At 47.5% G+C, this 26,057-nt stretch overlaps 2 protein-coding genes across 3 annotated transcripts in view; one reads left to right on the top strand and one right to left on the bottom strand.

The window, feature by feature from the left end:
• The first annotated feature begins 1,523 nt into the window (after positions 1-1,523).
• Positions 1,524-15,599, top strand: LOC109895308 (lysM and putative peptidoglycan-binding domain-containing protein 2). Its single transcript, XM_020488921.2, has 3 exons — positions 1,524-2,023; positions 3,523-3,872; positions 14,339-15,599. Exons 1-3 carry the CDS (start codon positions 1,772-1,774, stop codon positions 14,388-14,390), a joined length of 654 nt encoding a protein of 217 aa, XP_020344510.2. The 5' UTR covers positions 1,524-1,771; the 3' UTR covers positions 14,391-15,599.
• A 513-nt stretch (positions 15,600-16,112) lies between these two features.
• scg3 (secretogranin III) overlaps positions 16,113-26,057 on the bottom strand; it is a 34,073-nt gene continuing 24,128 nt past the window's right edge. For both annotated transcript variants that reach the window (XM_031812913.1, XM_031812912.1), the window contains one exon: positions 16,113-19,051. In XM_031812913.1, the coding sequence (XP_031668773.1) occupies positions 18,933-19,051 (119 nt within the window). In that variant the 3' untranslated portion in view covers positions 16,113-18,932. The remainder of the gene's footprint in view (positions 19,052-26,057) is intronic.

Raw genomic sequence — 26,057 nt, 5'->3', positions numbered from 1 at the left:
TGGCCCTACTACCCAGAAGTGGTTGGTTGTCATGGGAATGTGTTTGTTTTCGGAACATGTCTGCTATAAAGACACATATACACTTCCTCTCAGGGGAGGACTGGTCATAGGACATTTCAGGTAAATGCCAGGTGGACTGGTCCAATTTTTAGCCCTGTGGGCCTGTCTAAATTTGTGTTTTTGCGCAAAATTATCATTGTTTGACAAATATGGTGGCCTCGAGATAAAAAAGTGGTCCGGTTTCTGGTCCCAATCTGTCCCTGCTTCCTCTTCATGTCATCTAAGAAGAGACAGACTAGAGGAATCCTCTCTATGAGAGACTCTCCCAAACCACCGTCCACTCCTCTCTATGAGAGACTCTCCCAAACCACTGTCCACTCCTCTCTATGAGAGACTCTCCCAAACCACCGTCCACTCCTCTCTATGAGAGACTTTCCCAAACCACCGTCCACTCCTCTCTATGAGAGACTCTCCCAAACCACCGTCCACTCCTCTCTATGAGAGACTCTCCCAAACCACCATCCACTCCTCTCTATGAGAGACTCTCCCAAACCACCATCCACTCCTCTCTATGAGAGACTCTCCCAAACCACCGTCCACTCCTCTCTATGAGAGACTCTCCCAAACCACCGTCCACTCCTCTCTATGAGAGACTCTCCCAAACCACCATCCACTCCTCTCTATGAGAGACTCTCCCAAACCAAAATCTCTATTGATGGAAAAAGTACAAAAACAAGATAGCACATCTTAAGTTCTTCTTAAAAATCCAGTCAATAAGAATTTGATATGTAACACTTGTGGTGGCCACTGGGTTTGTCCTCTCTCTCTGTCTCTCTCTGTCTCTCTGTCTGTCTCTCTTTCTCTCTCTTTCTCTCTCTCTTTCTCTCTCTTTCTCTTTCTCTCTCTCTTTCTCTCTCTCTTCTCTCTCTCTTTCTCTCTCTCTCTCTCTTTCTCTCTCTTTCTCTCTCTCTCTATCTTTTTCTCTCTCTCTCTCTCTCTCTCTCACAAGTTTCAAAAGAATAGACACATTTCAAATATTACAGCTATTTACAGTGTTGTAATAGTTAATAGTCAATTCAATTGAATAGGCTTTTTTGGCATGGAAAACACAGCTCACAGGGACATGAAACTTACCATGAAGGATGACCAGGCAATATCAACAGCCCCAGGCTGGTAGGTGGGCCCACAAACCACTGTTGTGTCCTTGAGCAAGGCACTTAACCCCAAAATTGCTCACCATCCATGGGATGCTATTCTAATCAAATCGACAATAAAGTACATATTCACTCTATTTCACAATGGTTTGGTGTGAACATATATTTTTTAAAGTAGACTGACATTATTTTTTATCAGATAGGCCTACTGTAAAACAACATCTGCATTGTTGGGCCCTAGCTAGCAGTATGCCAGAACTGTGCTCTGAATGACACTGGTGACGTCACAAGCGTGGAGCGGAAAAGACACGCTGGAGTGCGTATCCAATTGCATTGCCCCAAATTCACACGGAGCGTTTCACGTTGTTGTTTTTTTACGTCTGCGACGTAAGTAAGTCACGACTGTCTGTCTGTTGCATCAAACAGCGAACGGCTCGGTTTTGCCTGACCTGAAATATGCCACATTCACACAGGATCGACATGTGTCACCAAACTAGAAATGGCAATCTTCCCGCAGCCTGACTGATTAAGCTAGCCAGCCACTTGGCTACCTCCTAGCCCAGGTTAGCTGAGTGCAGTCGGCGCATCACGAACCAACAAGCAGCTACTGAGAGAAGATGGCGGAGTACTCGCCTGTCCTGCCGATGAGGGATGGTGGAGCGAGGTTTGGTATCGGACAGCCCATCTTTCCCCGGTCCCGGTCCGGTTCAGAGTCCGACAGTGAACTGTCTCAGAGTCTGGCCCGAACCAAGATCCGGTCTTACGGGAGTACGGCTAGCGTCGCGGCTTCTCTCGGCGAGAAATACATAGAGCATCGGGTCACAGACAGCGACACTTTGCAGGGCATAGCCCTCAAATACGAAGTAACGGTAAGGTTATTATTACCGGCACACACACACACACACGTCTTGTGTGAATGTCTTGTGTGTTATGGTTGTGGATATTAAAATGTGAAATCTCATTCACCGCGCATTTGTTTTGATCAACTGTCATGCATGCGAGCATTTTTTGGGACCACCTATTTGCTACGCTGTCATATCATGGTGTATAATAAAACCAGGGCCAAGATTAACCTAGCATAGATCTCCTACACGATTAAATTATTATTAGATCCAAACATTTATTACTTACTCTCATGATACCTGAATGCAACGGACGGACTGGGCAGGCTTCGAACCAGAAACTTCAGTATCAGATTTCATCCCATTCAAGGCCTGAGCGTCCCTGCTCCACATTAGCTACATTGTTACTGTTACATTGTTGCATTAACAACATGGTCATCATGACTCATAACAGAATGTTGGCTACACAAAGGTTCATGTGATCTTGTGTGAGCAACTTCAGCCACATGCAGTGTTTGGCATTCCTCTTTCCCATCTCTGAAGCTCACTGTCACTGATGACCACTGTGGACTACTCCAGTCCTGAAGGAGCACAGTGTGCTGGCTTTCCTTTCATCTGGTGTGTCAGTGTTGTGGTGAAACAGACGCTTGCACACACTGTGTCCCTCCAGGACTGGAGTAGCCCCTCCCAGCCCTGGGGGCTTCTAGGAATGTCTGTCTTCCTGAAGATCTGAGTACATTGCTCATCTCTCACCCAATAACAACATGTGTTACTACCTACATTTCTATCAGTATTGATACTGTTGTTACTGTCTTGTGTTATTACAATCTTGTTAGTATTGCTATTTATGTTATGGCTGCTTTGTGACTGCAGTTATTAGTACTGATGTTATTGTTTTGTTAACCTGTTATTAGTACTGATGTTATTGTTTTGTTAACCTGTTATTAGTACTGATGTTATTGTTTTGTTAACCTGTTATTAGTACTGATGTTATTGTTTTGTTAACCTGTTATTAGTACTGATGTTATTGTTTTGTTAACCTGTTATTAGTACTGTTATTGTTTTGTTAACCTGTTATTAGTACTGTTATTGTTTTGTTAACCTGTTATTAGTACTGATGTTATTGTTTTGTTAACCTGTTATTAGTACTGATGTTATTGTTTTGTTAACCTGTTATTAGTACTGATGTTATTGTTTTGTTAACCTGTTATTAGTACTGATGTTATTGTTTTGTTAACCTGTTATTAGTACTGTTATTGTTTTGTTAACCTGTTATTAGTACTGATGTTATTGTTTTGTTAACCTGTTATTAGTACTGATGTTATTGTTTTGTTAACCTGTTATTAGTACTGATGTTATTGTTTTGTTAACCTGTTATTAGTACTGTTATTGTTTGTTAACCTGTTATTAGTACTGTTATTGTTTTGTTTGTATTGTTTTGTTAACCTGTTATTAGTACTGATGTTATTGTTTTGTTAACCTGTTATTAATGTGTTATTACTGTTATGTCACACATATGATTCCAGATGGAGCAGATCAAGAGGACTAACAAGATGTTCAGTAACGACTGTATCTTCCTGCGTAACACCCTCAACATCCCTGTGGTCTCAGAGAAGACCTCTCCCTTCAACGGCCTGTCTCTAGAGTCCCCCGACGGAGATCCCCAGGACCAGGACTTCAACCCCCTTTGTGTGGGGCAGGACAGGGACACTGAGGAGGACCCCTCGCCACCTCTGGCCCCTGGGGATAAGGACAGTAGTAGTTATAAACGGCCCCAGCCAGAAGAGCTGTCGGCTCAAGACTTCCTGCACAGACTGGACTTGCAGATTAAACAGTCAAAGCAGGCAGCCCGCAGGCTCAAAGAAGAGGAAGTGAGGTAAGAGTTGGACTACGCCAATGTGGTGATGGCCAGTCACATGAGTTTCATCCAAAATGGCACCTCAGTCCATATTTACTACATTACCTTTTGAACACGGCAAATGTATTTATTTGTATTTAAGCTTTATTTAACTAGGCAAGTCCAGTTAAGAACAGATTGTTATTTACAGTGACGGCCTACCCCGGCCAAACCCTAACACGGACAACGCTGGGCCAATTGTGCGCCACCCTATGGGACTCCCAATCACGGCCAGGTGTGATAAAGCCTGAATCGAACCAGGTCCACCCCAGGCTATAGACCGCTGCGACACTCGGGAGCCTATAGTGCGCTACTTTTGACCATAGCCCTATTTTCGGAATAGGGTGCCATTTGAAATAGTGCCCTATATAGGTAATAGTGTGCGATGTCAGATTTGCCCCTGGCACACTCAGGGAACCACATTGAACTGAACAACTGAGTTGACAACCATTCACCTTATCCCTTCTGCATATCACAAGACTTGTTCGGCCACTAAGATAAAACCAATGAATCAGCTTGGGGTAGGTAACACAAATCCTCAAGTCTAACAAAGTGGTAGGAGCTAGCAGTGGTTTTCAGACTAGAAATTCAGACTAGCAGTTGTCCATCAGCCAACTCTTGTCTTCGTTAAAAGTTGCTTCGTCCAGGCACATCACTCAAACCAGCAGTCAAATCAGCAGACTGCCTGTGAGCGAGACGTCGAATCAGAAAGCTGCCTGTGGAAGTGTGACGTCCTGCTTACGCAGATGCAGGTGACGGATGCCTGTCGGATTCTGAGTTCCCACTGGACAGTGCCCCTCTCTCCTGGCCTGCGATTGGCTACTAGTCATAAATGTTGAGTCATGCAGACTTCCTGCCAAACTGTGGGTGGTGAGGGGCTGAGATCGTGTGTGTGTGTGCGCGTAGGTCGCTGAGACCAGAAGATGTTGTCACTGCAGATGCCTTCACCCTGTGTGTGTATGTACTGATCCGTCAGGAGAGAGAGATGTCCATCCACAGTGTCTTGGTCTGATCCCAGTCCACCTGACTCTCAGTACAGCCTATCTGTTAACCTCTATTACTGCTCAGATTACAGTCCAAACGGATGACTTACACGACTGAGAGACAACAACAAGCAATGACATGTTTTGTTTTTGCAGAGTCGTTCATAGATCCCAGACTGAGAAAGAGAGGAAGGGTGAGATAGAAAGGGAAGACTGAAAGTGGGAGGGAGGGAGAGAAGGCCTCCACCTATTCAACCATTTCAGATTTCAGGAGTGGCAAGGGGAGTAGGGTCCGTCTAGGGGAGTAGGGTCTCTCTAGGGGAGTAGGGTCCGTCTAGGGGAGTAGGGTCCGTCTAGGGGAGTAGGGTCCGTCTAGGGGAGTAGGGTCCGTCTAGTGGGTTAGGGTCCGTCTAGTGGGTTAGGGTCCGTCTAGTGGAGTAGGGTCCCTCTAGTGGAGTAGGGTCCCTCTAGTGGAGTAGGGTCCCTCTAGTGGAGTAGGGTCCGTCTAGTGGAGTAGGGTCTCTCTAGGGGAGTAGGGTCCGTCTAGTGGAGTAGGTTCTCTCTAGTGGAGTAGGGTCCGTCTAGGGGAGTAGGGTCTCTCTAGTGGAGTAAGGTCCGTCTAGGGGAGTAGGGTCTCTCTAGTGGAGTAGGGTCCGTCTAGTGGAGTAGGGTCTCTCTAGTGGGGTAGGGTCCGTCTAGTGGAGTAGGGTCTCTCTAGCGGGGTAGGGTCTATTTGGAATTCAGCATAAGTCAGGCCTGAGCTTGTCTCGCTGACTATGGGTGCTGAGACACAGTCATGTCTGTGAAGATCGGCAAGTTGGCTGGCATGTGCACACTAACGCACGCATTCTGTCCACACACACACATACTATTTAAGTTAGAGGAACTGCCAAGTCAGTCCTGAGTCACGCTGGCAGCAGCTGCGGTCTCTCCCTGGCTTGGCCAGGGGCTGTATCCACAAAGTGTCTCAGAGTAGGAGTGCTGATCTAGGATCAGTTTAGCCTTTTAGATCACAGGGAATAAGGCTTACCATATGCTTCCCAGTTGAAACAGTTGCTGCATATATTGTGACTACATGTTGTATCATTTTGGTTCGTTTTGGTGTTCTGCAGCCTTTTTCCCGTCTGTTTGAGCACACAGCGTTTTTTCTTCTGTAGCTGAAGTCTACGATCCTTCATCGGTGATTGGTCAGCAGTGCGGATTCTTCAATTAAGTGTTTGTTGTCATTCGACGACAGGCAACTAGTTTTCATGCACATTTTGTTCACTTGAGAAATACTGTATCTTAGATGTAAAATTGCGCGACTGAGACCTCGGCAAAAACGTCAACTAAGAAATCTGTAATTAATTTAATCTTAATTCCGATTTTTGAGGAAGTGTACTTGCTGCTACAGTGCTACAGTGTGTGTACTTGCTGCTACAGTGCTACAGTGTGTGTACTTGCTGCTACAGTGTCTCAAGAGGGACAAACGGTAATATTGATGCTTTTCTTGTTTTTAAAGCGAAGGTATTTTAAGGGAGTATGCAAGAACAGACATTCACTTGGCCTAGCTGAGTTCTGCTAGGAGCAAACCCAACCTATGTATGTGGACGCCTTTAGATTACCTGTAGAGGGGAACTGACCCTATAGCACCACGCCTACTCTGAGAACGTTGATACCTACTGCCCCGGAGGGTCGATACCTACTGCCCCGGAGGGTCGATACCTACTGCCCCGGAGGGTTGATACCTACTGCCCCGGAGGGTCGATACCTACTGCCCCGGAGGGTCGATACCTACTGCCCCGGAGGGTCGATACCTACTGCCCCGGAGGGTTGATACCTACTGCCCCGGAGGGTTGATACCTACGGCCCCGGAGGATTGATACCTACGGCCCCGGAGGGTCGATACCTACGGCCCCGGAGGGTCGATACCTACGGCCCCGGAGGGTCGATACCTACGGCCCCGGAGGGTCGATACCTACTGCCCCGGAGGGTCGATACCTACTGCCCCGGAGGGTCGATACCTACTGCCCCGGAGGGTCGATACCTACTGCCCCGGAGGGTCGATACCTACGGCCCCGGAGGAAATAGATTTAGAGGAAATGCCATGGTTTCCTTGAAGTGAAACTGGTTTAAACAGGCAATCTGGGATTAGAAAACAACAAGCCGTCACCCTGACACTTGTTTTGGTTAACAGTTGAGGGATGCGGCTGGAGAAATGTAACCACTCTCAAAATGTTTAATACAGAGCTATGGAAGAAGGAGAAATCTAGTTTTAATATAGTTTTGAAGCTATGGAGTAAAGCAAGCTTTACATGATCTGAGACTTGGTAGTGGAAACTGGGTTAGATGTTCTGCAGCTGAGTACAGTTATAGTTGGTAACAGGCAGTCTGTGCTGTCACTCTGAGACACACACACCTGCTGGTCTAATTGGATTGTGGGTTGCCGTGGTGCCTGAGGGAGTCTGAATAATGGATGAACAATGCTCTGGGAGCAGTATGGTGCTCAGGACACAGCAGCAGGCTGACCTAATCACTAATATCTAATGGTTACGGTGAAAGAGGCTTCCTCTCCTTGTCACCTCCACCTCTCCTTCATCTCCACCTTTCCTTCCTGTCCATCGCTCCTTCCTGTCCATCTCTCCTTCCTGTCCATCTCTCCTTCCTGTCCATCTCTCTTTTATCTCCACCTCTCCTTCCTGTCTACCTCTTTCCTGTCTAACTCTTTCCTGTCTACCTCTTTCCTGTCCACCTCTCCTTCCTGTCCACCTCTCCTTCCTGTCCACCTCTCCTTCCTGTCTACCTCTCCTTCCTGTCCACCTCTCCTTCCTGTCTACCTCTCCTTCATCTCCACCTCTTTCATCTCTACCTCTCCTTCCTCTCCACCTCTTTCAACTCGACCTCTTTCACCTCAACCTCTCCTTCCTGTCCATGCTCTTTCACCTCCACCTCTTTCACCTCCACCTCTCTTTCAGCTCCACCTCCACCTCTCTTTCACCCTGATCTCTCTTTCACCTCCACCTCTCTTTCACCTCCACCTGTCTTTCCTGTCCATCTGTCTTTCCTGTCCATCTGTCTTTCCTCTCCACCTCTCTTTCCTCTCCACCTCTCTTTCCTCTCCATCACTCTTTCACCTCCATCTCTCTTTCAACTCCACCCTCTCCACCTCTCTTTCCTCTCCACCTCTTTCCTCTCCATCTCTTTCACCTCCACCTCTCTTTCACCTCCACCTCTCTCCTCTCCACCTCTCTTTCCTCTCCACCTCTCTTTCCTCTACACCTCTCTTTCCTCTACACCTCTCTTTCCTCTACACCTCTCTTTCCTAAGGAGTGATGGAGAGAAGATGGAAGGGGCTAAGGAGTGATGGAGAGAAGATGGAAGGGGCTAAGGAGTGATGGAGAGAAGATGGAAGGGGCTAAGGAGTGATGGAGAGAAGATGGAAGGGGCTAAGGAGTGATGGAGAGAAGATGGAAGGGGCTAAGGAGTGATGGAGAGAAGATGGAAGGGGCTAAGGAGTGATGGAGAGAAGATGGAAGGGGCTAAGGAGTGATGGAGAGAAGATGGAAGGGGCTAAGGAGTGATGGAGAGAAGATGGAAGGGGCTTAGGAGTGATGGAGAGAAGATGGAAGGGGCTAAGGAGTGATGGAAAGAAGATGGAAGGGGCTAAGGAGTGATGGAGAGAAGATGGAAGGGGCTAAGGAGTGATGGAGAGAAGATGGAAGGGGCTAAGGAGTGATGGAGAGAAGATGGAAGGGGCTAAGGAGTGATGGAGAGAAGATGGAAGGGGCTAAGGAGTGATGGAGAGAAGATGGAAGGGGCTAAGGAGTGATGGAGAGAAGATGGAAGGGGCTAAGGTGTGATGGAGAGAAGATGGAAGGGGCTAAGGTGTGATGGAGAGAAGATGGAAGGGGCTAAGGTGTGATGGAGAGAAGATGGAAGGGGCTAAGGAGTGATGGAGAGAAGATGGAAGGGGCTAAGGAGTGATGGAGAGAAGATGGAAGAGGCTAAGGAGTGATGGAGAGAAGATGGAAGGTGGTAAGGAGTGATGGAGAGAAGATGGAAGGGGCTAAGGAGTGATGGAGAGAATCTGACCATTTTTTTGTTGTTGTAATAATGACAATTTAGCCTCAAGTAAATAATGAAACATGTTCAATTTGGTTTAAATAATGCAAAAACAAAGTGTTGGAGAAGAAAGTAAAAGTGCAATATGTGCCATGTAAAAAAGCTAAGGTTTCAGATCCTTGCTCAGAACATGAGAACATATGAAAGTTGGTGGTTCCTTTTAACATGAGTCTTCAATATTCCCAGGTAAGAAGTTTTAGGTTGTAGTTATTATAGGAATTATAGGACTATTTCCCTCCATACCATTTGTATTTCATTAACCTTTGACTATTGGATGTTCTTATAGGCACTTTAGTATTGCCAGTGTAACAGTATAGCTTCCGTCCCTCTCCTCGCTCCTCCCTGGGCTCGAACCAGCAACACAACGACAACAGCCACCATCGAAGCAGCGTTACCCATGCGGAGCAAGGGGAACAACCACCCCAAGGCTCAGAGCAACTGACGTTTGAAACACTATTAGCGCACGCTAACTAGCTAGCCATTTCACTCCGGTTACACCAGCCTCATCTCGGGAGTTGATAGGCTTGAAGTCATAAACAGCGCAATGCTTGACACACAACGAAGAGCTGCTGGCAAAACTCACGAAAGTGCTGTTTGAATTAATGTTTACGCGCCTGCTTCTGCCTACCACCGCTCAGTCAGATACTTACCGTAATTGCTGGACTATTAAGCGCACCTGAATATAAACCGCACCCACTGAATTATTCAAAAATATGTATTTTGTACATAAATAAGCCGCACATGTCTATAAGCCGCAAGTGCCTACCGGTACATTGAAACAAATTAACTTTACACAGCCTTTAAACGAAACTACCAAGAAAGTCATTGGTCACTATCTTCCTCCTCCTGTGCACTGAAACCACTGAAGTCATCTCCTTCGGTGTCGGAGTTGAATAGCCTCAGAATTGCTTCATCCGATGTTGGATCGCTGCCCTCTTCAACACGCAGCAGTCCAGCCTTTCGAAACCCGTTGATGATAGTGGATGTTTTGACAATGCTCCACGCTGTCAGCAGCTCTATTTCCTTTTCCAACAGCCAGATCGATCGCCTTCAACTTGAAAGCTGCATCATATGCATTTCTCTGTGTCTTTGCCATGATGAGGGTGTTACGGTTTTCTAAGTGTGGTGATGAAGGAGAGTCGGACCAAACTGCAGCGTGTCGATTGCGATCCATATTTATTTAAACAAAACGTAAACACGACTAAACACTAAACACTACAAAACAATAAACGTAATGAAAACCGAAAACAGCCTATCTAGTGCAAACTAACAGAGAGTACAAGTAAGACACTAAGGACAATCACCCACGACAAACTCAAAGAATATGGCTGCCTAAATATGGTTCCCAATCAGAGACAACGATAAGCACCTGCCTCTGATTGAGAATCACTCCAGACAGCCATAGACTTTGCTAGAAAACCCCACTAGCTACAATCCCAAATATATACACACCAAAACCCCAAGACAAAACACGCCACAATACAAAAACTCCATGCCACACCCTGGCCTGACCCAATACATGAAGAAAAACACAAAATACATAGACCAGGGCGTGACAGAACCCCCCCCTTAAGGTGCGGACTCCCGAACGCACCTCAAAACAATAGGGAGGGTCCGGGTGGGCGTCTGTCCATGGTGGCGGCTCCGGCGCGGGACGTGGACCCCACTCCTTTAATGTCTTAGTCCCCTCTCCCTTCGTCCCTGGATAGTCCACCCTCGCCGCCGACCATGGCCTAGTAGTCCTCACCCAGAACCCCACTGGACTGAGGAGCAGATCGGGACTGAAGGACAGCTCGGGACTGAGGCAGCTCGGGACTGAGGGGAAGCTCGGGAATGAGAGGAAGCTCAGGAGTGAGAGGAAGCTCAGGAGTGAGAGGAAGCTCAGGAGTGAGAGGAAGCTCAGGAGTGAGAGGAAGCTCAGGCAGGTAGATATATCTACCAGATCCTGGCTGGCTGGCAGATCTGGAAGAGTCTGGTTGACTGGCAGATCTGGAAGAGTCTGGTTGACTGGCAGATCTGGAAGAGTCTGGTTGACTGGCAGATCTGGAAGAGTCTGGTTGACTGGCAGATCTGGAAGAGTCTGGTTGACTGGCAGATCTGAAAGAGTCTGGTTGACTGGAAGAGTCTGGCTGAATGGCAGATCTGGCGGCGCTGGGCAGACTGGCGGCGCTGGGCAGACTGGCGGCGCTGGGCAGACTGGCGGCTCTGGGCAGACTGGCGATGCTGGGCAGACTGGCGGCGCTGGGCAGACTGGCGATGCTGGGCAGACTGGCGATGCTGGGCAGACTGGCGATGCTGGGCAGACTGGCGACGCTGGGCAGACTGGCGACGCTGGGCAGACTGGCGACGCTGGGCAGACTGGCGACGCCGGGCAGACTGGCGGCGCTGGGCAGACTGGCGATGCTGGGCAGACTGGCGGCACTGGCGGCGCTGGGCAGACTGGCTGCACTGGCTGCTCCATATAGGCTGACAGCTCTGGCGGCTCCTTACAGACTGACAGCTCTGGCGGCTCCGTGCTGACTGGCAGCCCCTTGCAGACTGGCAGCTCCTTACAGACTGACAGCTCCTTACAGACTGACAGCTCCTTGCAGACTGACAGCTCCTTGCAGACTGACAGCTCTGTGCAGACTGACAGCTCCTTGCAGACTGACAGCTCCTTGCAGACTGACAGCTCCTTGCAGATTGACAGCTCCTTGCAGACTGACAGCTCCTTGCAGACTGACAGCTCCTTGCAGACTGACAGCTCCGTGCAGACTGACAGCTCCGTGTAGACTGACAGCTCTGGCTGCTCCATGTAGACTGGCAGCTCCTTGCAGACTGGCAGCTCTGGCGGCTCTATGTAGACTGACAGCTCTGGCTGCTTCATGCAGACTGACAGCTCTGGCTGCTCCATGTAGACTGGCTGCTTCATGCAGACTGGCAGCTCTGGCTGCTCCATGCAGACTGACAGCTCTGGCTGCTTCATGTAGACTGACAGCTCTGGCTGCTCCATGCAGGCTGGCAGCTCTGGCTTTTCCATGCAGGCTGGCAGCTCCAGCTGCTCCCTGCAGGCTGGCAGCTCTGTCTGCGCTAAACAGGCGGGAGACTCCGGCAGCGCTGTAGAGGAGAAAGGCTCTGGCTGCGCTAAACAGGCGGGAGACTCCAGCAGCGCAGGAGAGGAGAAAAGCGCTAGCTGCGCTGAACAGGCGGGAGACTCCGGCAGCGCAGGAGAGGAGAAAAGCGCTGGCTGCGCTGAACAGGCGAGGCGCACTGAAGGCCTGGTGCGTGGTGCTGGTACTGGTGTTACTGGACCGAGGACACGCACAGGAAGCCTGGTGCGGGGAGCTGCTACCGGAGGACTGGAGTGTGGAGGTGGCACAGGATGGGCTAGACCGTGAAGGCGTACTGGAGATCTTGAGAGCAGTGTTGGCACAGGATGTGCAAGGCTAGGGATGTGCACAGGAGGCCTGGTGCGTGAGGCTGGCACCAACTTCACCAGCCGACTAACACGCACCTCAGGACGAGTATGGAGCGCTAACCCAGGTGCCATCAAATCCCCAACACGTTCCGTCGGGCGAATTCCATGCAAAAAGCACCAACACAGCAACTCCCTCATTTCTCTCTCCTCCAATTTCCCCATTAACTCCTTCACAGTCTCTGTTTCGCTCACCTCCAACACCGGCTCTGGTTCTGGTCTCCTCCTTGGCTCCTCACGATAAACAGGGAGAGTTGGCTCAGGTCTGACTCCTGACTCTGCCACACTCTCCCTGAGCCCCCCCCCCAAGACATTTTTGGGGCTGATTCTCAGGCTTCCATCCGCTACGCCGTGCTGCCTCCTCATATCTGCGCCTCTCAGCTTTCGCCGCCTCCAGTTCTTCCTTGGGGCGGCGATATTCTCCAGGCTGAGCCCAGGGTCCTTTACCGTCCAGTTCCTCCTCCCATGTCCATTTATCCAGGTGGTGCAGCCTCTCCCACTGCAGCTGCTGCTCCTGCTGCTGCTGCCTCTGTTGCCTCTCCTGTGGCTCCTGCCTGTTAACACGCTGCTTGGTCCGTTGGTGGTGGGTGATTCTGTTACGGTTTTCTAAGTGTGGTGATGAAGGAGAGTCGGACCAAACTGCAGCGTGTCGATTGCGATCCATATTTATTTAAACAAAACGTAAACACGACTAAACACTAAACACTACAAAACAATAAACGTAATGAAAACCGAAAACAGCCTATCTAGTGCAAACTAACAGCGAGTACAAGTAAGACACTAAGGACAATCACCCACGACAAACTCAAAGAATATGGCTGCCTAAATATGGTTCCCAATCAGAGACAACGATAAGCACCTGCCTCTGATTGAGAATCATAGCTACAATCCCAAATATATACACACCAAAACCCCAAGACAAAACACACCACAATACAAAAACTCCATGCCACACCCTGGCCTGACCCAATACATGAAGAAAAAACACAAAATACTTAGACCAGGGCGTGACAGAGGGTGACAAAATGACTACTGTAATCAGAATGATGGGAAGTTTGAGCGCGCTCGATTTATGTCACATTATGTGACGGTGCTCAGTTGTTTGGCGGCATGAATCTTGTGAAAGCGGGAAAAATCCATAAATTAACCGCGTCATTGTATAAACCGCGAGGTTCAAAGCGTGGGAATAAAGCAGCGGCTTATAGTCCGGAAAGTACTGTAGATACTTGTATGCTTGTTTGCTCAGTCAGATTATATGCAACGCAGGACATGCTAGATAATATCTAGTAATATCATCAACCATGTGTAGTTAACTAGTGATTATGATTGATTGTTTTTTTTATTAGATCAATTTAATGCTAGCTAGCAACTTACCTTGGCTTACTGCATTCGCGTAACAGGCAGTCTCCTTGTGGAGTGCAACGAGAGAGAGGCAGGTCGTTATTGTGTTGGACTAGTTAACTAGGGTTGCAAGATTGGATCCCCCGAGCCGACAAGGTGAAAATCTGTCGTTCTGCCCTGAACAAGGCAATTATGGATATATATATATATTTTTTTAGAGGCAAGTCAGTTAAGAACAAATTCTTATTTTCAATAACAGTTGGTTAACTGCCTGTTCAGAGGCAGAACGACAGATTTGTACTAGCTCGGGGATTCGAACTTAGTTATTAATTAAGGTTATTAGTCCAACGCTCTAACTACTAGGCTACCCTGCGTGCGTGCGTGTGTGTGTGTGTGTGTGTGTGGATGAGTGTATATCTGTGAGTGTGGATGAGTGTATATCAGTGTGTGTGTGGATGAGTGTATATCTGTGGGCGTGAGTGGATGAGGTGCGGAAAGTCTGCATGTGGTCAGTCCCGTTTAAGTGTGTTGGTGTGTGCTAACGTGTGTGTTCTGTTTGTTCACAGGGACAGTGAAGAGGAATACACACTTCCTGTTTCATCATACCAGGAGATCTAATGGACACGTTTACCTGAAGCCCTGATTAACACCCATCCACCCATCAATCCTTCCTACCTTTATCTTCCTGTATCTCTCTTTTACCAAACCATCACACTGTCATGTCTAAGTGTTTCAACTGAGGATTCATCCTTTGCCTTTTTAATATTAGTGTCATTATCATACGTTTTATTATTAGTATTCTTCTGGTTTTGTACTGTTCAACTGCTGTCAATCATCTGAACAGCAGGTAGTCTGTTACTATGACACTCATCCACTCACTACAAGTCTACATGCTGCTGCTGTACAGAATAACTCTCTGGTCTGTGTATAACACACACGCACACACACACACACACACACATACACACAGGTGTGTGTTTGGGGGATTAGTTCGATACTGGCTTTTACCCTAACTCTGATGATCCAATCCCTCCTAGAATAGCATCAGTCCACCAGATGGATGGAGAAGCCTCCAGTATTACCTCCTCTTCCTCCTCCTCCTCTCTTTTCCTCCTCTCCTCCTCTTTTCCTCCTCTCCTCCTCCTCCTCCTCCTCTCCTTCTCTTCTCTTCCTCCTCTTCCACTCCTCTCTACTTCCTCCTCTCCTCCTCTTTTCCTCCTCCTCCTCCCTCTCCTCCTCCTCCTCTCCTTCTCTTCTCTTCCTCCTCTTCCACTCCTCTCTACTTCCTCCTCTTTTCCTCCTCCTCCTCCTCTGTTCCTCCTCTACTAGGCTGCTTCCATAATGGCAGCCTATTTATACCCCACATTGAGTGCATCCCAAATGGCTCCCTATTCCCTATGTAGTGCACTACTTTTGACCAGCTGTGGATGGGAGGGGTGCTGAAGCTGTGGATGGGAGGGGTGGTGAAGCTGTGGATGGGAGGGGTGGTGAAGCTGTGGATGGGAGGGGTGGTGGAGCTGTGGATGGGAGGGGTGGTGGAGCTGTGGATGGGAGGGGTGGTGAAGCTGTGGATGAGAGGGGTGCTGAAGCTGTGGATGAGAGGGGTGCTGAAGCTGTGGATGGGAGGGGTGGTGAAGCTGTGGATGGGAGGGGTGGTGGTGTTTTGTTTACCTGTTTTGAAGCATTCATTGGTGACAGCTCTGTTTGAAGTGTGAATGTGCTGTTGTTTTTAAGTGTGTGAAATACTGTACAAATGAAACCATGGCTGAGATTTAATGTGCTTTTTTTTCTTGATTTGAGGGTGAATAAATGCAACTTTAAAACAGACTTCTCTTGGTTGCCTACTTGTTTTTGTTGATGATAAATGTTGTTGTACATCTTACTGAGTTCCGCTCCTCTAGTCTCGTGTGGCATCCTTCCAAATCTCATCTTGTTGACTGGACGATAAGGTGAGAAGCCTGGGCCTCTGAGGCTACCCAACCCTCTGATAGTTGAATGTTTCAAGAAAGAAGAGTTGAACAGCTTCATGTGTTTCCATAGGATCAGAGAGGATAGATGTAAGTATACGGGGAATCATCTGGAATGTGACTCAATATTCAAAGTTATGAGCATCAGCTCTCTCTCTCCATCAATAACCATATTGGCTGAAAACCCTGCCTCTTAATGTCAGGTAGCAACATGAGGAACTACATTGTCTCACACAAAGTTTGCATCCCAAATAGCACCCTATTCCATATTAAGGCCCATAAGGCTCTGGTCAGAAGTCATGCACTTTATAGGGAATAGGGTGCCATTTGGGATGAAGCCTTTGATATTCTCTTTATCGGAGTCAACTACACATTAAGAAAGGCAATGTTTTAATTGCTTTTACATTTTTGGAAAAAACATCACAAATATTTACATTTAAAAATACTTAATTTTGTGTCTCTAGAGTGGTAGTATACATGTTAAATATACTGAGACATATTGAAGCTGGGGACAGATCTAGGATCAGCTTGTCCTCCCACAATCCTAACCTTTACCATTAGTGGGGAAAATATACAACTGATCCACGATCAGCATCTAGAGGCAACTTCCCACTACTACCCATTTTGCAGAAATCAGATAGAGGAAAATGACACAAACAGGGCCCCCTGGAGGGCCCCAAAGGACTTACCCCAGAACGAAGAGGAGAGGATGGACATACAGGGCTAAAATGATACTGGACAACACAGCTGTTTTTGGTTGAGTTAAAAGCCTTAATACAATAGATTTTACATTGATGCTGGATTGAAAAAATAAGAATTAGAATATGATAGGACAGATTACATAGAATGAATACATTTAGATATATGTGTACTTGTTGCAAAAGTCTATTGCAAAGACATACATATTACCTGCAATTGATGAGAAAGCTAAAGTTGGAACTCTACTATCAGACCTATCTCTGTGCCAAATGGCACCCTATTTCCTATATAGTGCACTATTTTTAACCAGAGCCCTATGGGGCCTAGTCAAAAATAATGCACTAAATATGGAATAGTATGCCATTTGGGACACATCCTTTCCACTAGGCACAGACATCAATTCAACGTCTATTCCAAATTGGTTCAACGTAATGACGTGGAAACAACGTTGAGTCAACCAGTGTGTGTCCATTGGGATGGTTGAACACTCATTCCCCCTCAGTAGGTCAACATTTCACTTCTCAAGGTAGTCAAAGCTGTCATCTAGTAAGTAGATCAGTCAGTCAGTTGATTTGACAGAATAACTATTGAATTTCCCAATCGAGTCAGTGCCATTCAGTGACATCGGACTATTGAATTTCCCCTTCCCAATCGAGTCAGTGCAATTCAGTGACATCGGACTATTGAATTTCCCCTTCCCAATCGAGTCAGTGCCATTCAGTGACATCGGACTATTGAATTTCCCCTTCCCAATCGAGTCCGTGCCATTCAGTGACATCGGACTATTGAATTTCCCCTTCCCAATCGAGTCAGTGCCATTCAGTGACATCAGACTATTGAATTTCCCCTTCCCAATCAAGTCAGTGCCATTCAGTGACATCAGACTATTGCATTTCCCCTTCCCAATCGAGTCAGTGCCATTCAGTGACATCGGACTATTGAATTTCCCCTTCCCAATCGAGTCAGTGCCATTCAGTGACATCGGACTATTGAATTTCCCCTTCCCAATCGAGTCAGTGCCATTCAGTGACATCAGACTATTGAATTTCCCCTTCCCAATCGAGTCAGTGTCATTCAGTGACATCGGACTATTGAATTTCCCCTTCCCAATCGAGTCAGTGTCATTCAGTGACATCGGACTATTGAATTTCCCCTTCCCAATCGAGTCAGTGCCATTCAGTGACATCTGACTATTGAATTTCCCCTTCCCAATCGAGTCAGTGCCATTCAGTGACATCGGACTATTGAATTTCCCCTTCCCAATCGAGTCAGTGTCATTCAGTGACATCGGACTATTGAATTTCCCCTTCCCAATCGAGTCAGTGCCATTCAGTGACATCGGACTATTGAATTTCCCCTTCCCAATCGAGTCAGTGCCATTCAGTGACATCGGACTATTGAATTTCCCCTTCCCAATCGAGTCAGTGCCATTCAGTGACATCAGACTATTGAATTTCCCCTTCCCAATCGAGTCAGTGTCATTCAGTGACATCGGACTATTGAATTTCCCCTTCCCAATCGAGTCAGTGTCATTCAGTGACATCGGACTATTGAATTTCCCCTTCCCAATCGAGTCAGTGCCATTCAGTGACATCTGACTATTGAATTTCCCCTTCCCAATCGAGTCAGTGCCATTCAGTGACATCGGACTATTGAATTTCACCTTCCCAATCGAGTCAGTGTGATTCAGTGACATCGGACTATTGAATTTCCCCTTCCCAATCGAGTCAGTGTCATTCAGTGACATTGGACTATTGAATTTCCCCTTCCCAATCGAGTCAGTGCCATTCAGTGACATCAGACTGTTGAATTTCCCCTTCCCAATCGAGTCAGTGTCATTCAGTGACATCGGACTATTGAATTTCCCCTTCCCAATCGAGTCAGTGTCATTCAGTGACATCAGACTATTGAATTTCCCCTTCCCAATCGAGTCAGTGCCATTCAGTGACATCGGACTATTGCTGATTGTTTTCTAGCAGTATAGTTGAATATATACTTTCAGTGATAATATTACCATTATTGCATTCCAGCTTTCTGGAAATGTCAAATACAATATGTTTTTGCCTAAATGGTTTATTTTTAATACATAAAGGTCATACCTTTCATCTCATAGAGGCCGAATCCTAACTTGAGATCCACTCGCTTTACTCAAACTTTCACACCAAACTCCCACTGACATCAAGGTAAGAATTCACACCAAACTCCCACTGACATCAAGGTAAGAATTCACACCAAACTCCCACTGACATCAAGGTAAGAATTCACACCAAAATCAGACAGTTACTTTCAGGGATCATCATGTCAAGTTTGGATTCTGCTCATTGTGAGTGAGTCGTAAAGCCAGGAGTTTTTCCAAACCATGTTTCCAGAACAGGAACAACTCTAGGCCCTATTCATAGGTTTATCAATCGTCATACATTTCCAGTGGGTTTTTTGAAGGTTGGTCGTAGGTGTTTGAAGGTTGGTTGTTGGTTATTTTAAGGTTGGTTGAAGGTTACAGGCTGCCGTAGATCCTCTTGATGGTCTCTCCCTCACCCTTCTCGATGATGCCCTTGTCAATGTAGGAGTCCACTTGTTGGTCCATGAAGTCCCTCAATTTGGACAGGTCGTAATCTGGAATAAAATACACAAGAATAGAGACAGATTACAATCTAATCTGGAAAAATGTGAACGAGGATTGTGTAAATCCTGAAACTAAATGTAGGCTGAAAATAATTAGCATGTCACATCATAGGAAAGACACTGCATTCACACAGATTTGTCCGAAGTGCACAGTTCGGTTTTGACATCTTAAGCCCAAATATATCATACTTTAACCATAACAATGATTTATTGATTTAAATTGTTATGCAACATCATGAGTAGGCTCTGGCCATCGTCTTTCAGTTTGAAAAAGTGTATTTCTACTGGTGTGGTGTTTAAGCAGCCGTAGATGAGAGACAGGTGCTTTCACAACAAGTAGTTCGGTTGGTGTTCAAACAATCATTTATCTGACAAAGGATCAGCATCCTATCAAGATACTATAGAATATACATGTAAGTGTACATAGAAGGGGTGGGAGCTGGGAGGAGGGAGGACCATTGTGGAGGAGGGAGGAGGAGTGTGGAGGAGGGAGGAGGAGTGTGGAGGAGGGAGGAGGAGTGTGGAGGAGAGAGGAGGAGTGTGGAGAAGGAAGGAGGAGTGTGGAGGAGGAAGGAGGAGTGTGGAGGAGGGAGGAGGAGTGTGGAGGAGAGAGGAGGAGTGTGGAGGAAGGAGGAGGATTGTGGAGGAGGGAGGAGGAGTGTGGAGTGTGGAGGAGGGAGGAGGAGTGTGGAGGAGGGAGGAGGAGTGTGGAGTGTGGAGGAGGGAGGAGGAGTGTGGAGGAGGGAGGAGGAGTGTGGAGGAGGAGTGTGGAGTGTGGAGGAGGGAGGAGGAGTGTGGAGGAGGGAGGAGGAGTGTGGAGGAGGAGTGTGGAGTGTGGAGGAGGGAGGAGGAGTGTGGAGGAGGAGTGTGGAGTGTGGAGGAGGGAGGAGGGAGGAGGAGTGTGGAGGAGAAAGGAGGACTGTGGAGGAGGGAGGAGGAGTGTGGAGGAGTGTGGAGGAGGGAGGAGGAGTGTGGAGGAGAAAGGAGGACTGTGGAGGAGTGTGGAGGAGGGAGGAGGACTGTGGAGGAGGGTGGAGGGAGGGAGGAGTGTGGAGGAGGGAGGAGGAGTGTGGAGGAGGGAGGAGGAGTGTGGAGGAGAAAGGAGGAGTGTAGAGGAGGGAGGAGGGTGTGGAGGAGGGAGGAGGAGTGTGGAGGAGGAGGGAGGAGTGTGGAGGAGGGAGGAGGAGTGTGGAGGAGGAGGAGTGTGGAGGAGGGAGGAGGGAGGAGGAGTGTGGAGGAGAAAGGAGGACTGTGGAGGAGGGAGGAGGAGTGTGGAGGAGAAAGGAGGACTGTGGAGGAGTGGTGGAGGAGGGAGGAGGACTGTGGAGGAGGGTGGAGGAGGGAGGAGGAGTGGTGGAGGAGGGAGGAGGAGTGTGGAGGAGGGAGGAGGTGGAGGAGGGAGGAGGAGTGTGGAGGAGGGAAGAGTGTGGAGGAGGGAGGAGTGTAGAGGAGAAAGGAGGAGTGTGGAGGAGGGAGGAGGAGTGTGGAGGAGAAAGGAGGAGTGTAGAGGAGGGAGGAGGAGTGTGGAGGAGGAGGAGGAGTGTGGAGGAGGAGGGAGGAGTGTGGAGGAGGGAGGATGAGTGTGGAGGAGGGAGGAAGGAGTGTGGAGGAGGAAGGAGGAGTGTGGAGGAGGAAGGAGGAGTGTGGATGAGGGAGGATGAGTGTGGAGGAGGGAGGAGGAGTGTGGAGGAGGAGGGAGGAGTGTGGATGAGGGAGGATGAGTGTGGAGGAGGGAGGAGGAGTGTGGAGGAGGAAGGAGGAGTGTGGAGGAGGAAGGAGGCGTGTGGAGGAGTGAGGAGTGGTGGAGGAGGGCAGAGTGTGGAGGAGTGAGGAGGAGGTTGTGATAATGGATGGTGATATGGAGTCAAGCAGAGAGAACAGTCCATCTGTTCCTCTAGTTACAGTATGTACTGACAGAGAAGTGTCCATCTGTTCCTCTAGTTACAGTATGTACTGACAGAGAACAGTCCATCTGTTCCTCTAGCTACAGTATATACTGACAGAGAAGTGTCCATCTGTTCCTCTAGCTACAGTATATACTGACAGAGAAGTGTCCATCTGTTCCTCTAGCTACAGTATGTACAGACAGAGAACAGTCCATCTGTTCCTCTAGCTACAGTATATACTGACAGAGAACAGTCCATCTGTTCCTCTAGTTACAGTATATACTGTCAGAGAAGTGTCCATCTGTTCCTCTAGTTACAGTATATACTGTCAGAGAAGTGTCCATCTGTTCCTCTAGTTACAGTATGTACTGACAGAGAACAGTCCATCTGTTCCTCTAGCTACAGTATATACTGACAGAGAAGTGTCCATCTGTTCCTCTAGCTACAGTATATACTGACAGAGAAGTGTCCATCTGTTCCTCTAGCTACAGTATGTACAGACAGAGAACAGTCCATCTGTTCCTCTAGCTACAGTATATACTGACAGAGAACAGTCCATCTGTTCCTCTAGTTACAGTATGTACTGACAGAGAACAGTCCATCTGTTCCTCTAGCTACAGTATGTACTGACAGAGAACAGTCCATCTGTTCCTCTAGTTACAGTATGTACAGACAGAGAACAGTCCATCTGTTCCTCTAGTTACAGTATGTACTGACAGAGAACAGTCCATCTGTTCCTCTAGCTACAGTATGTACTGACAGAGAACAGTCCATCTGTTCCTCTAGTTACAGTATGTACTGTCAGAGAACAGTCCATCTGTTCCTCTAGTTACAGTATATACTGACAGAGAAGTGTCCATCTGTTCCTCTAGTTACAGTATGTACTGACAGAGAACAGTCCATCTGTTCCTCTAGCTACAGTATGTACTGACAGAGAACAGTCCATCTGTTCCTCTAGCTACAGTATGTACTGACAGAGAACAGTCCATCTGTTCCTCTAGTTACAGTATGTACAGACAGAGAACAGTCCATCTGTTCCTCTAGTTACAGTATGTACTGACAGAGAACAGTCCATCTGTTCCTCTAGTTACAGTATGTACTGACAGAGAACAGTCCATCTGTTCCTCTAGCTACAGTATATACTGACAGAGAACAGTCCATCTGTTCCTCTAGTTACAGTATGTACAGACAGAGAACAGTCCATCTGTTCCTCTAGCTACAGTATATACTGACAGAGAACAGGTCCATCTGTTCCTCTAGTTACAGTATGTACAGACAGAGAACAGTCATCTGTTCCTCTGGCTACAGTATATACTGACAGAGAACAGTCCATCTGTTCCTCTGGCTACAGTATATACTGACAGAGAACCAGTCCATCTGTTCCTCTGGCTACAGTATGTACTGACAGAGAACAGTCCATCTGTTCCTCTGGCTACAGTATATACTGACAGAGAACAGTCCATCTGTTCCTCTGGCTACAGTATATACTGACAGAGAAGTGTCCATCTGTTCCTCTGGCTACAGTATGTACTGACAGAGAGGTGTCCATCTGTTCCCTCTGGCTACAGTATGTACTGTCAGAGAACAGTCCATCTGTTCCTCTAGCTACAGTATGTACTGACAGAGAACAGTCCATCTGTTCCTCTAGTTACAGTATGTACTGACAGAGAAGTGTCCATCTGTTCCTCTAGCTACAGTATGTACTGTCAGAGAACAGTCCATCTGTTCCTCTAGCTACAGTATGTACTGTCAGAGAAGTGTCCATCTGTTCCTCTAGCTACAGTATATACTGTCAGAGAAGTGTCCATCTGTTCCTCTAGCTACAGTATGTACTGACAGAGAAGTGTCCATCTGTTTCCTCTAGCTACAGTATGTACTGACAGAGAAGTGTCCATCTGTTCCTCTAGCTACAGTATGTACTGTCAGAGAAGTGTCCATCTGTTCCTCTAGCTACAGTATATACTGTCAGAGAAGTGTCCATCTGTTCCTCTAGCTACAGTATCTACTGACAGAGAACAGTCCATCTGTTCCCCTGGCTACAGTATGTACTGACAGAGAAGTGTCCGTCTGTTCCTCTAGTTACAGTATGTACTGACAGAGAAGTGTCCATCTGTTCCCCTGGCTACAGTATGTACTGACAGAGAAGTGTCCATCTGTTCCTCTAGGTACAGTATGTACAGACAGAGAGCCACCCTGTACCAATGCCTAGAACAAACACAACACACATGTACGCTAGCATGCACGTACAGTACACACACACACACACACACACACACATCTCTAATGGAAGGAGCTGGGCCAGGGTAAATACAGTAAGTGGTGTGTTACCCAGGCAACCACTCTGTTTCCATGACTGTGTAATGTTGTTCCCCAGCTGTATTGAACAGAGAGAGACAGACGGAGAGAGAGAGAGAGAGAGAGAAACAGAGAGAAACAGAGAGGGAGAGAGAGAGAGAGAGAGAGAGAGGAGAGAGAGAGAGAGAGAGAGAGAGAGAGAGAGGGAGAAACAGAGAGGGAGAGAGAGAGAGAGAGAGAGAGGGAGAGAAACAGAGAGGGAGAGAGAGAGAGAGAAACAGGAGAGGTAGAGAGAGAGAGAGAAACAGAGGAGAGAGAGAGAAACAGAGAGGGAGAGAGGGAGAGAAACAGAGAGAGGGAGAGAGAGAGAGAGAGAGAGAGGGAGAGAAACAGAGAGAGGGAGAGAGGGAGAGAGGGAGAGAAACAGAGAGAAACAGAGAGGGAGAGAGGGAGAAGAACAGAGAAACAGAGAGGAGAGAGGAAGAAACAGAGAGGGAGAGAGGGAGAGAAACAGAGAGAGGGAGAGAGAGAGAGAAAGGGAGAGAAACAGAGAGAAACAGAGAGAGGGAGAGAGAGAGAGAGAGAGAGAGAAGGGAGAGAAACAGAGAGAAACAGAGAGAGGGAGAGAGGGAGAGAAACAGAGAGAAACAGAGAGGAGAGAGGGAGAGAAAACAGAGAAGAGGGAAGAGAGAGAGAGAGAGGAGAGAAGAGAGAGAGAGGGAGAGAAAACAGAGAGAGGGAAGAGAGAGAGAAGACAGAGAGGGAGAGGACAACAGAGAGAGACAGAAGGAGAGAGGAGAGAGAGAGAGAGAGAGAGAGAGAGAGAGAGAGAGAGAGAGAGAGAGACAGAGAGAGGGAGAGAGGGAGAGAGAGAGAGAGAGAGAGAGAGAGAGAGGAGAAAAACAGAGAGAGGGAGAGAGGGAGAGAAACAGAGAGGGAGAGAGAGAAGAGAGAGAAACAGAGAGGGAGAGAGAGGAGAGAGAGAGAGAGAGAGAGAGAGAGAGAGAGAGAGAGAGAGAGAGAGAGAGAGAGAGAGAGAGAGGAGAGAGAGAGGGAGAGAGAGAGAGAGAGAAACAGAGAGAGAAACAGAGAGAGAAACAGAGAGAGAAACAGAGAGAGGGAGAGAGACAGATAAAGAGAGAGACAAAACAAACCTAATGGGTTTTAAATAAAAGCCTGTGTTGAGCTGATATTTCCATAATTCATTATAATGTCACTCAGTAAATTGTGTTTACAATATACAAATGATACAGAAACAGATCAGAATATCCTCTCTAATATCTGTGGCTAATCTAAATGCTCTCTTATACACTATAGGCTGCTTTCCCAGACACAGATTAAGCCTGGTCCTGGACTAAAAATGACTTCAATGGAGAATCTCCCTACCATTCCCTACACATTACAAACCGTTCCCTACACATTACAAACTGTTCACGGGACTTTTGAGTGACTTCACATCTCATTTCCATAATTGATCATATCTGGGTGAATAGATCTTCTGGTGAATAACCCAACAGTGTCAGTACCTGAGGAAAGCTCACTGGCATACTGAAACAGGAAGTGGAACCTGTTTCCTACTGTGTGTGTTTTCCTCTATGAGTAGCTCCATGTTGACAGTGCCCTGACTCTCTCTATTACCTCCCCATCAGATGTCTCCTCTCTGCCATCAGTAAGGACGAGAGGCCCCTCCCTTCCCAGACACCCACCGGACTGCCTGACTGGCATACTAATCAACCACAATGGGTACAGAGAGGAGACCTGCACTCCACACACACACAGTGGCAATGCCCTACTTAGGGCAGGTGGGACGAGGCCCCAACAAAATAACAGAGATTTTCATGCAATTCTGTTATTTCATGTCACAACAATAAACTGCATCATATCAGTTAGAAAACAATTTTATTGGGCCTCCTGACTGGCGAGGCGGTCTAAGGCACTGCATCGCAGTGCTAGATGCGTCACTACAGACCCGGATTCGAGGTTATATCACAACCTGCTGTGATCGGGAGTCCCATGGGGCGGTGCAAAATTGGCCCAGCGTCATCCGGGTTAGGGGAGGGTTTGGCCCAGCGTCATCCGGGTTAGGGGAGGGTTTGGCTGGGGGGGCTTTACTTGGCTCATCGCGACTAGCGACTCCTTGTGGTGGGCCAGGCACCTGCAGGCTGACCTCAGTCGTCAGTTGAACGGTGTTTCCTCCGACACATTGGTGCGGCTGGCTTCCAGGTTAAGTGGGCGGGTGTTAAGAAGTGTAGTTTGGCGCGTTATGTTTCAGAGGACGCATGACTTGACATTCACCTCCCGAGCCTGTTGGGGAGTTGCAGCGATGAGACAAGATTGGGGAGAAAAGGGGGGTAACATATATATATATATTTTTTTTTAATCACTTGATCTAATAAAGCATACACTGTTACTTTCCCATGTATTGTTACTTTCCCATGTATTGTCACTTTCCCATGTATTGTCACTTTCCCATGTATTGTCACTTTCCCATGTATTGTTACTTTCCCATGTATTGTCACTTTCCCATGTATTGTTACTTTCCCATGTATTGTTACTTTCCCATTGTAGTGTCACTTTCCCATGTATTGTCACTTTCCCATTGTAGTGTCACTTTCCCATGCATTGTCACTTTCCCATGTATTGTCACTTTCCCATTGTAGTGTCACTTTCCCATGTATTGTCACTTACCCATGTATTGTCACTTTCCCATTGTAGTGTCACTTTCCCATGTATTGTCACTTTCACATTGTATTGTCACTTTCCCATTGTATTGTCACTTTCCCATGTATTGTCACTTTCCCATGTATTGTCACTTT

This window comes from Oncorhynchus kisutch, unplaced genomic scaffold (assembly GCF_002021735.2).
Source record: "Oncorhynchus kisutch isolate 150728-3 unplaced genomic scaffold, Okis_V2 Okis03b-Okis08b_hom, whole genome shotgun sequence".
Lineage (NCBI taxonomy): Eukaryota > Metazoa > Chordata > Actinopteri > Salmoniformes > Salmonidae > Oncorhynchus > Oncorhynchus kisutch.
The sequence above is the reverse complement of the archived record's forward strand: the minus strand, read 5'-3'. Positions and strand labels throughout refer to the sequence as shown.

Coding starts and splice junctions, on each gene's coding strand:
- LOC109895308 (XM_020488921.2), top strand. CDS start 1,772: ATGGCGGAGTACTCGCCTGTCCTGCCGATGAGGGATGGTGGAGCGAGG. Junction 2,024..3,522: donor CCCTCAAATACGAAGTAACG/GTAAGGTTATTA, acceptor ATATGATTCCAG/ATGGAGCAGATCAAGAGGAC. Junction 3,873..14,338: donor CTCAAAGAAGAGGAAGTGAG/GTAAGAGTTGGA, acceptor GTTTGTTCACAG/GGACAGTGAAGAGGAATACA.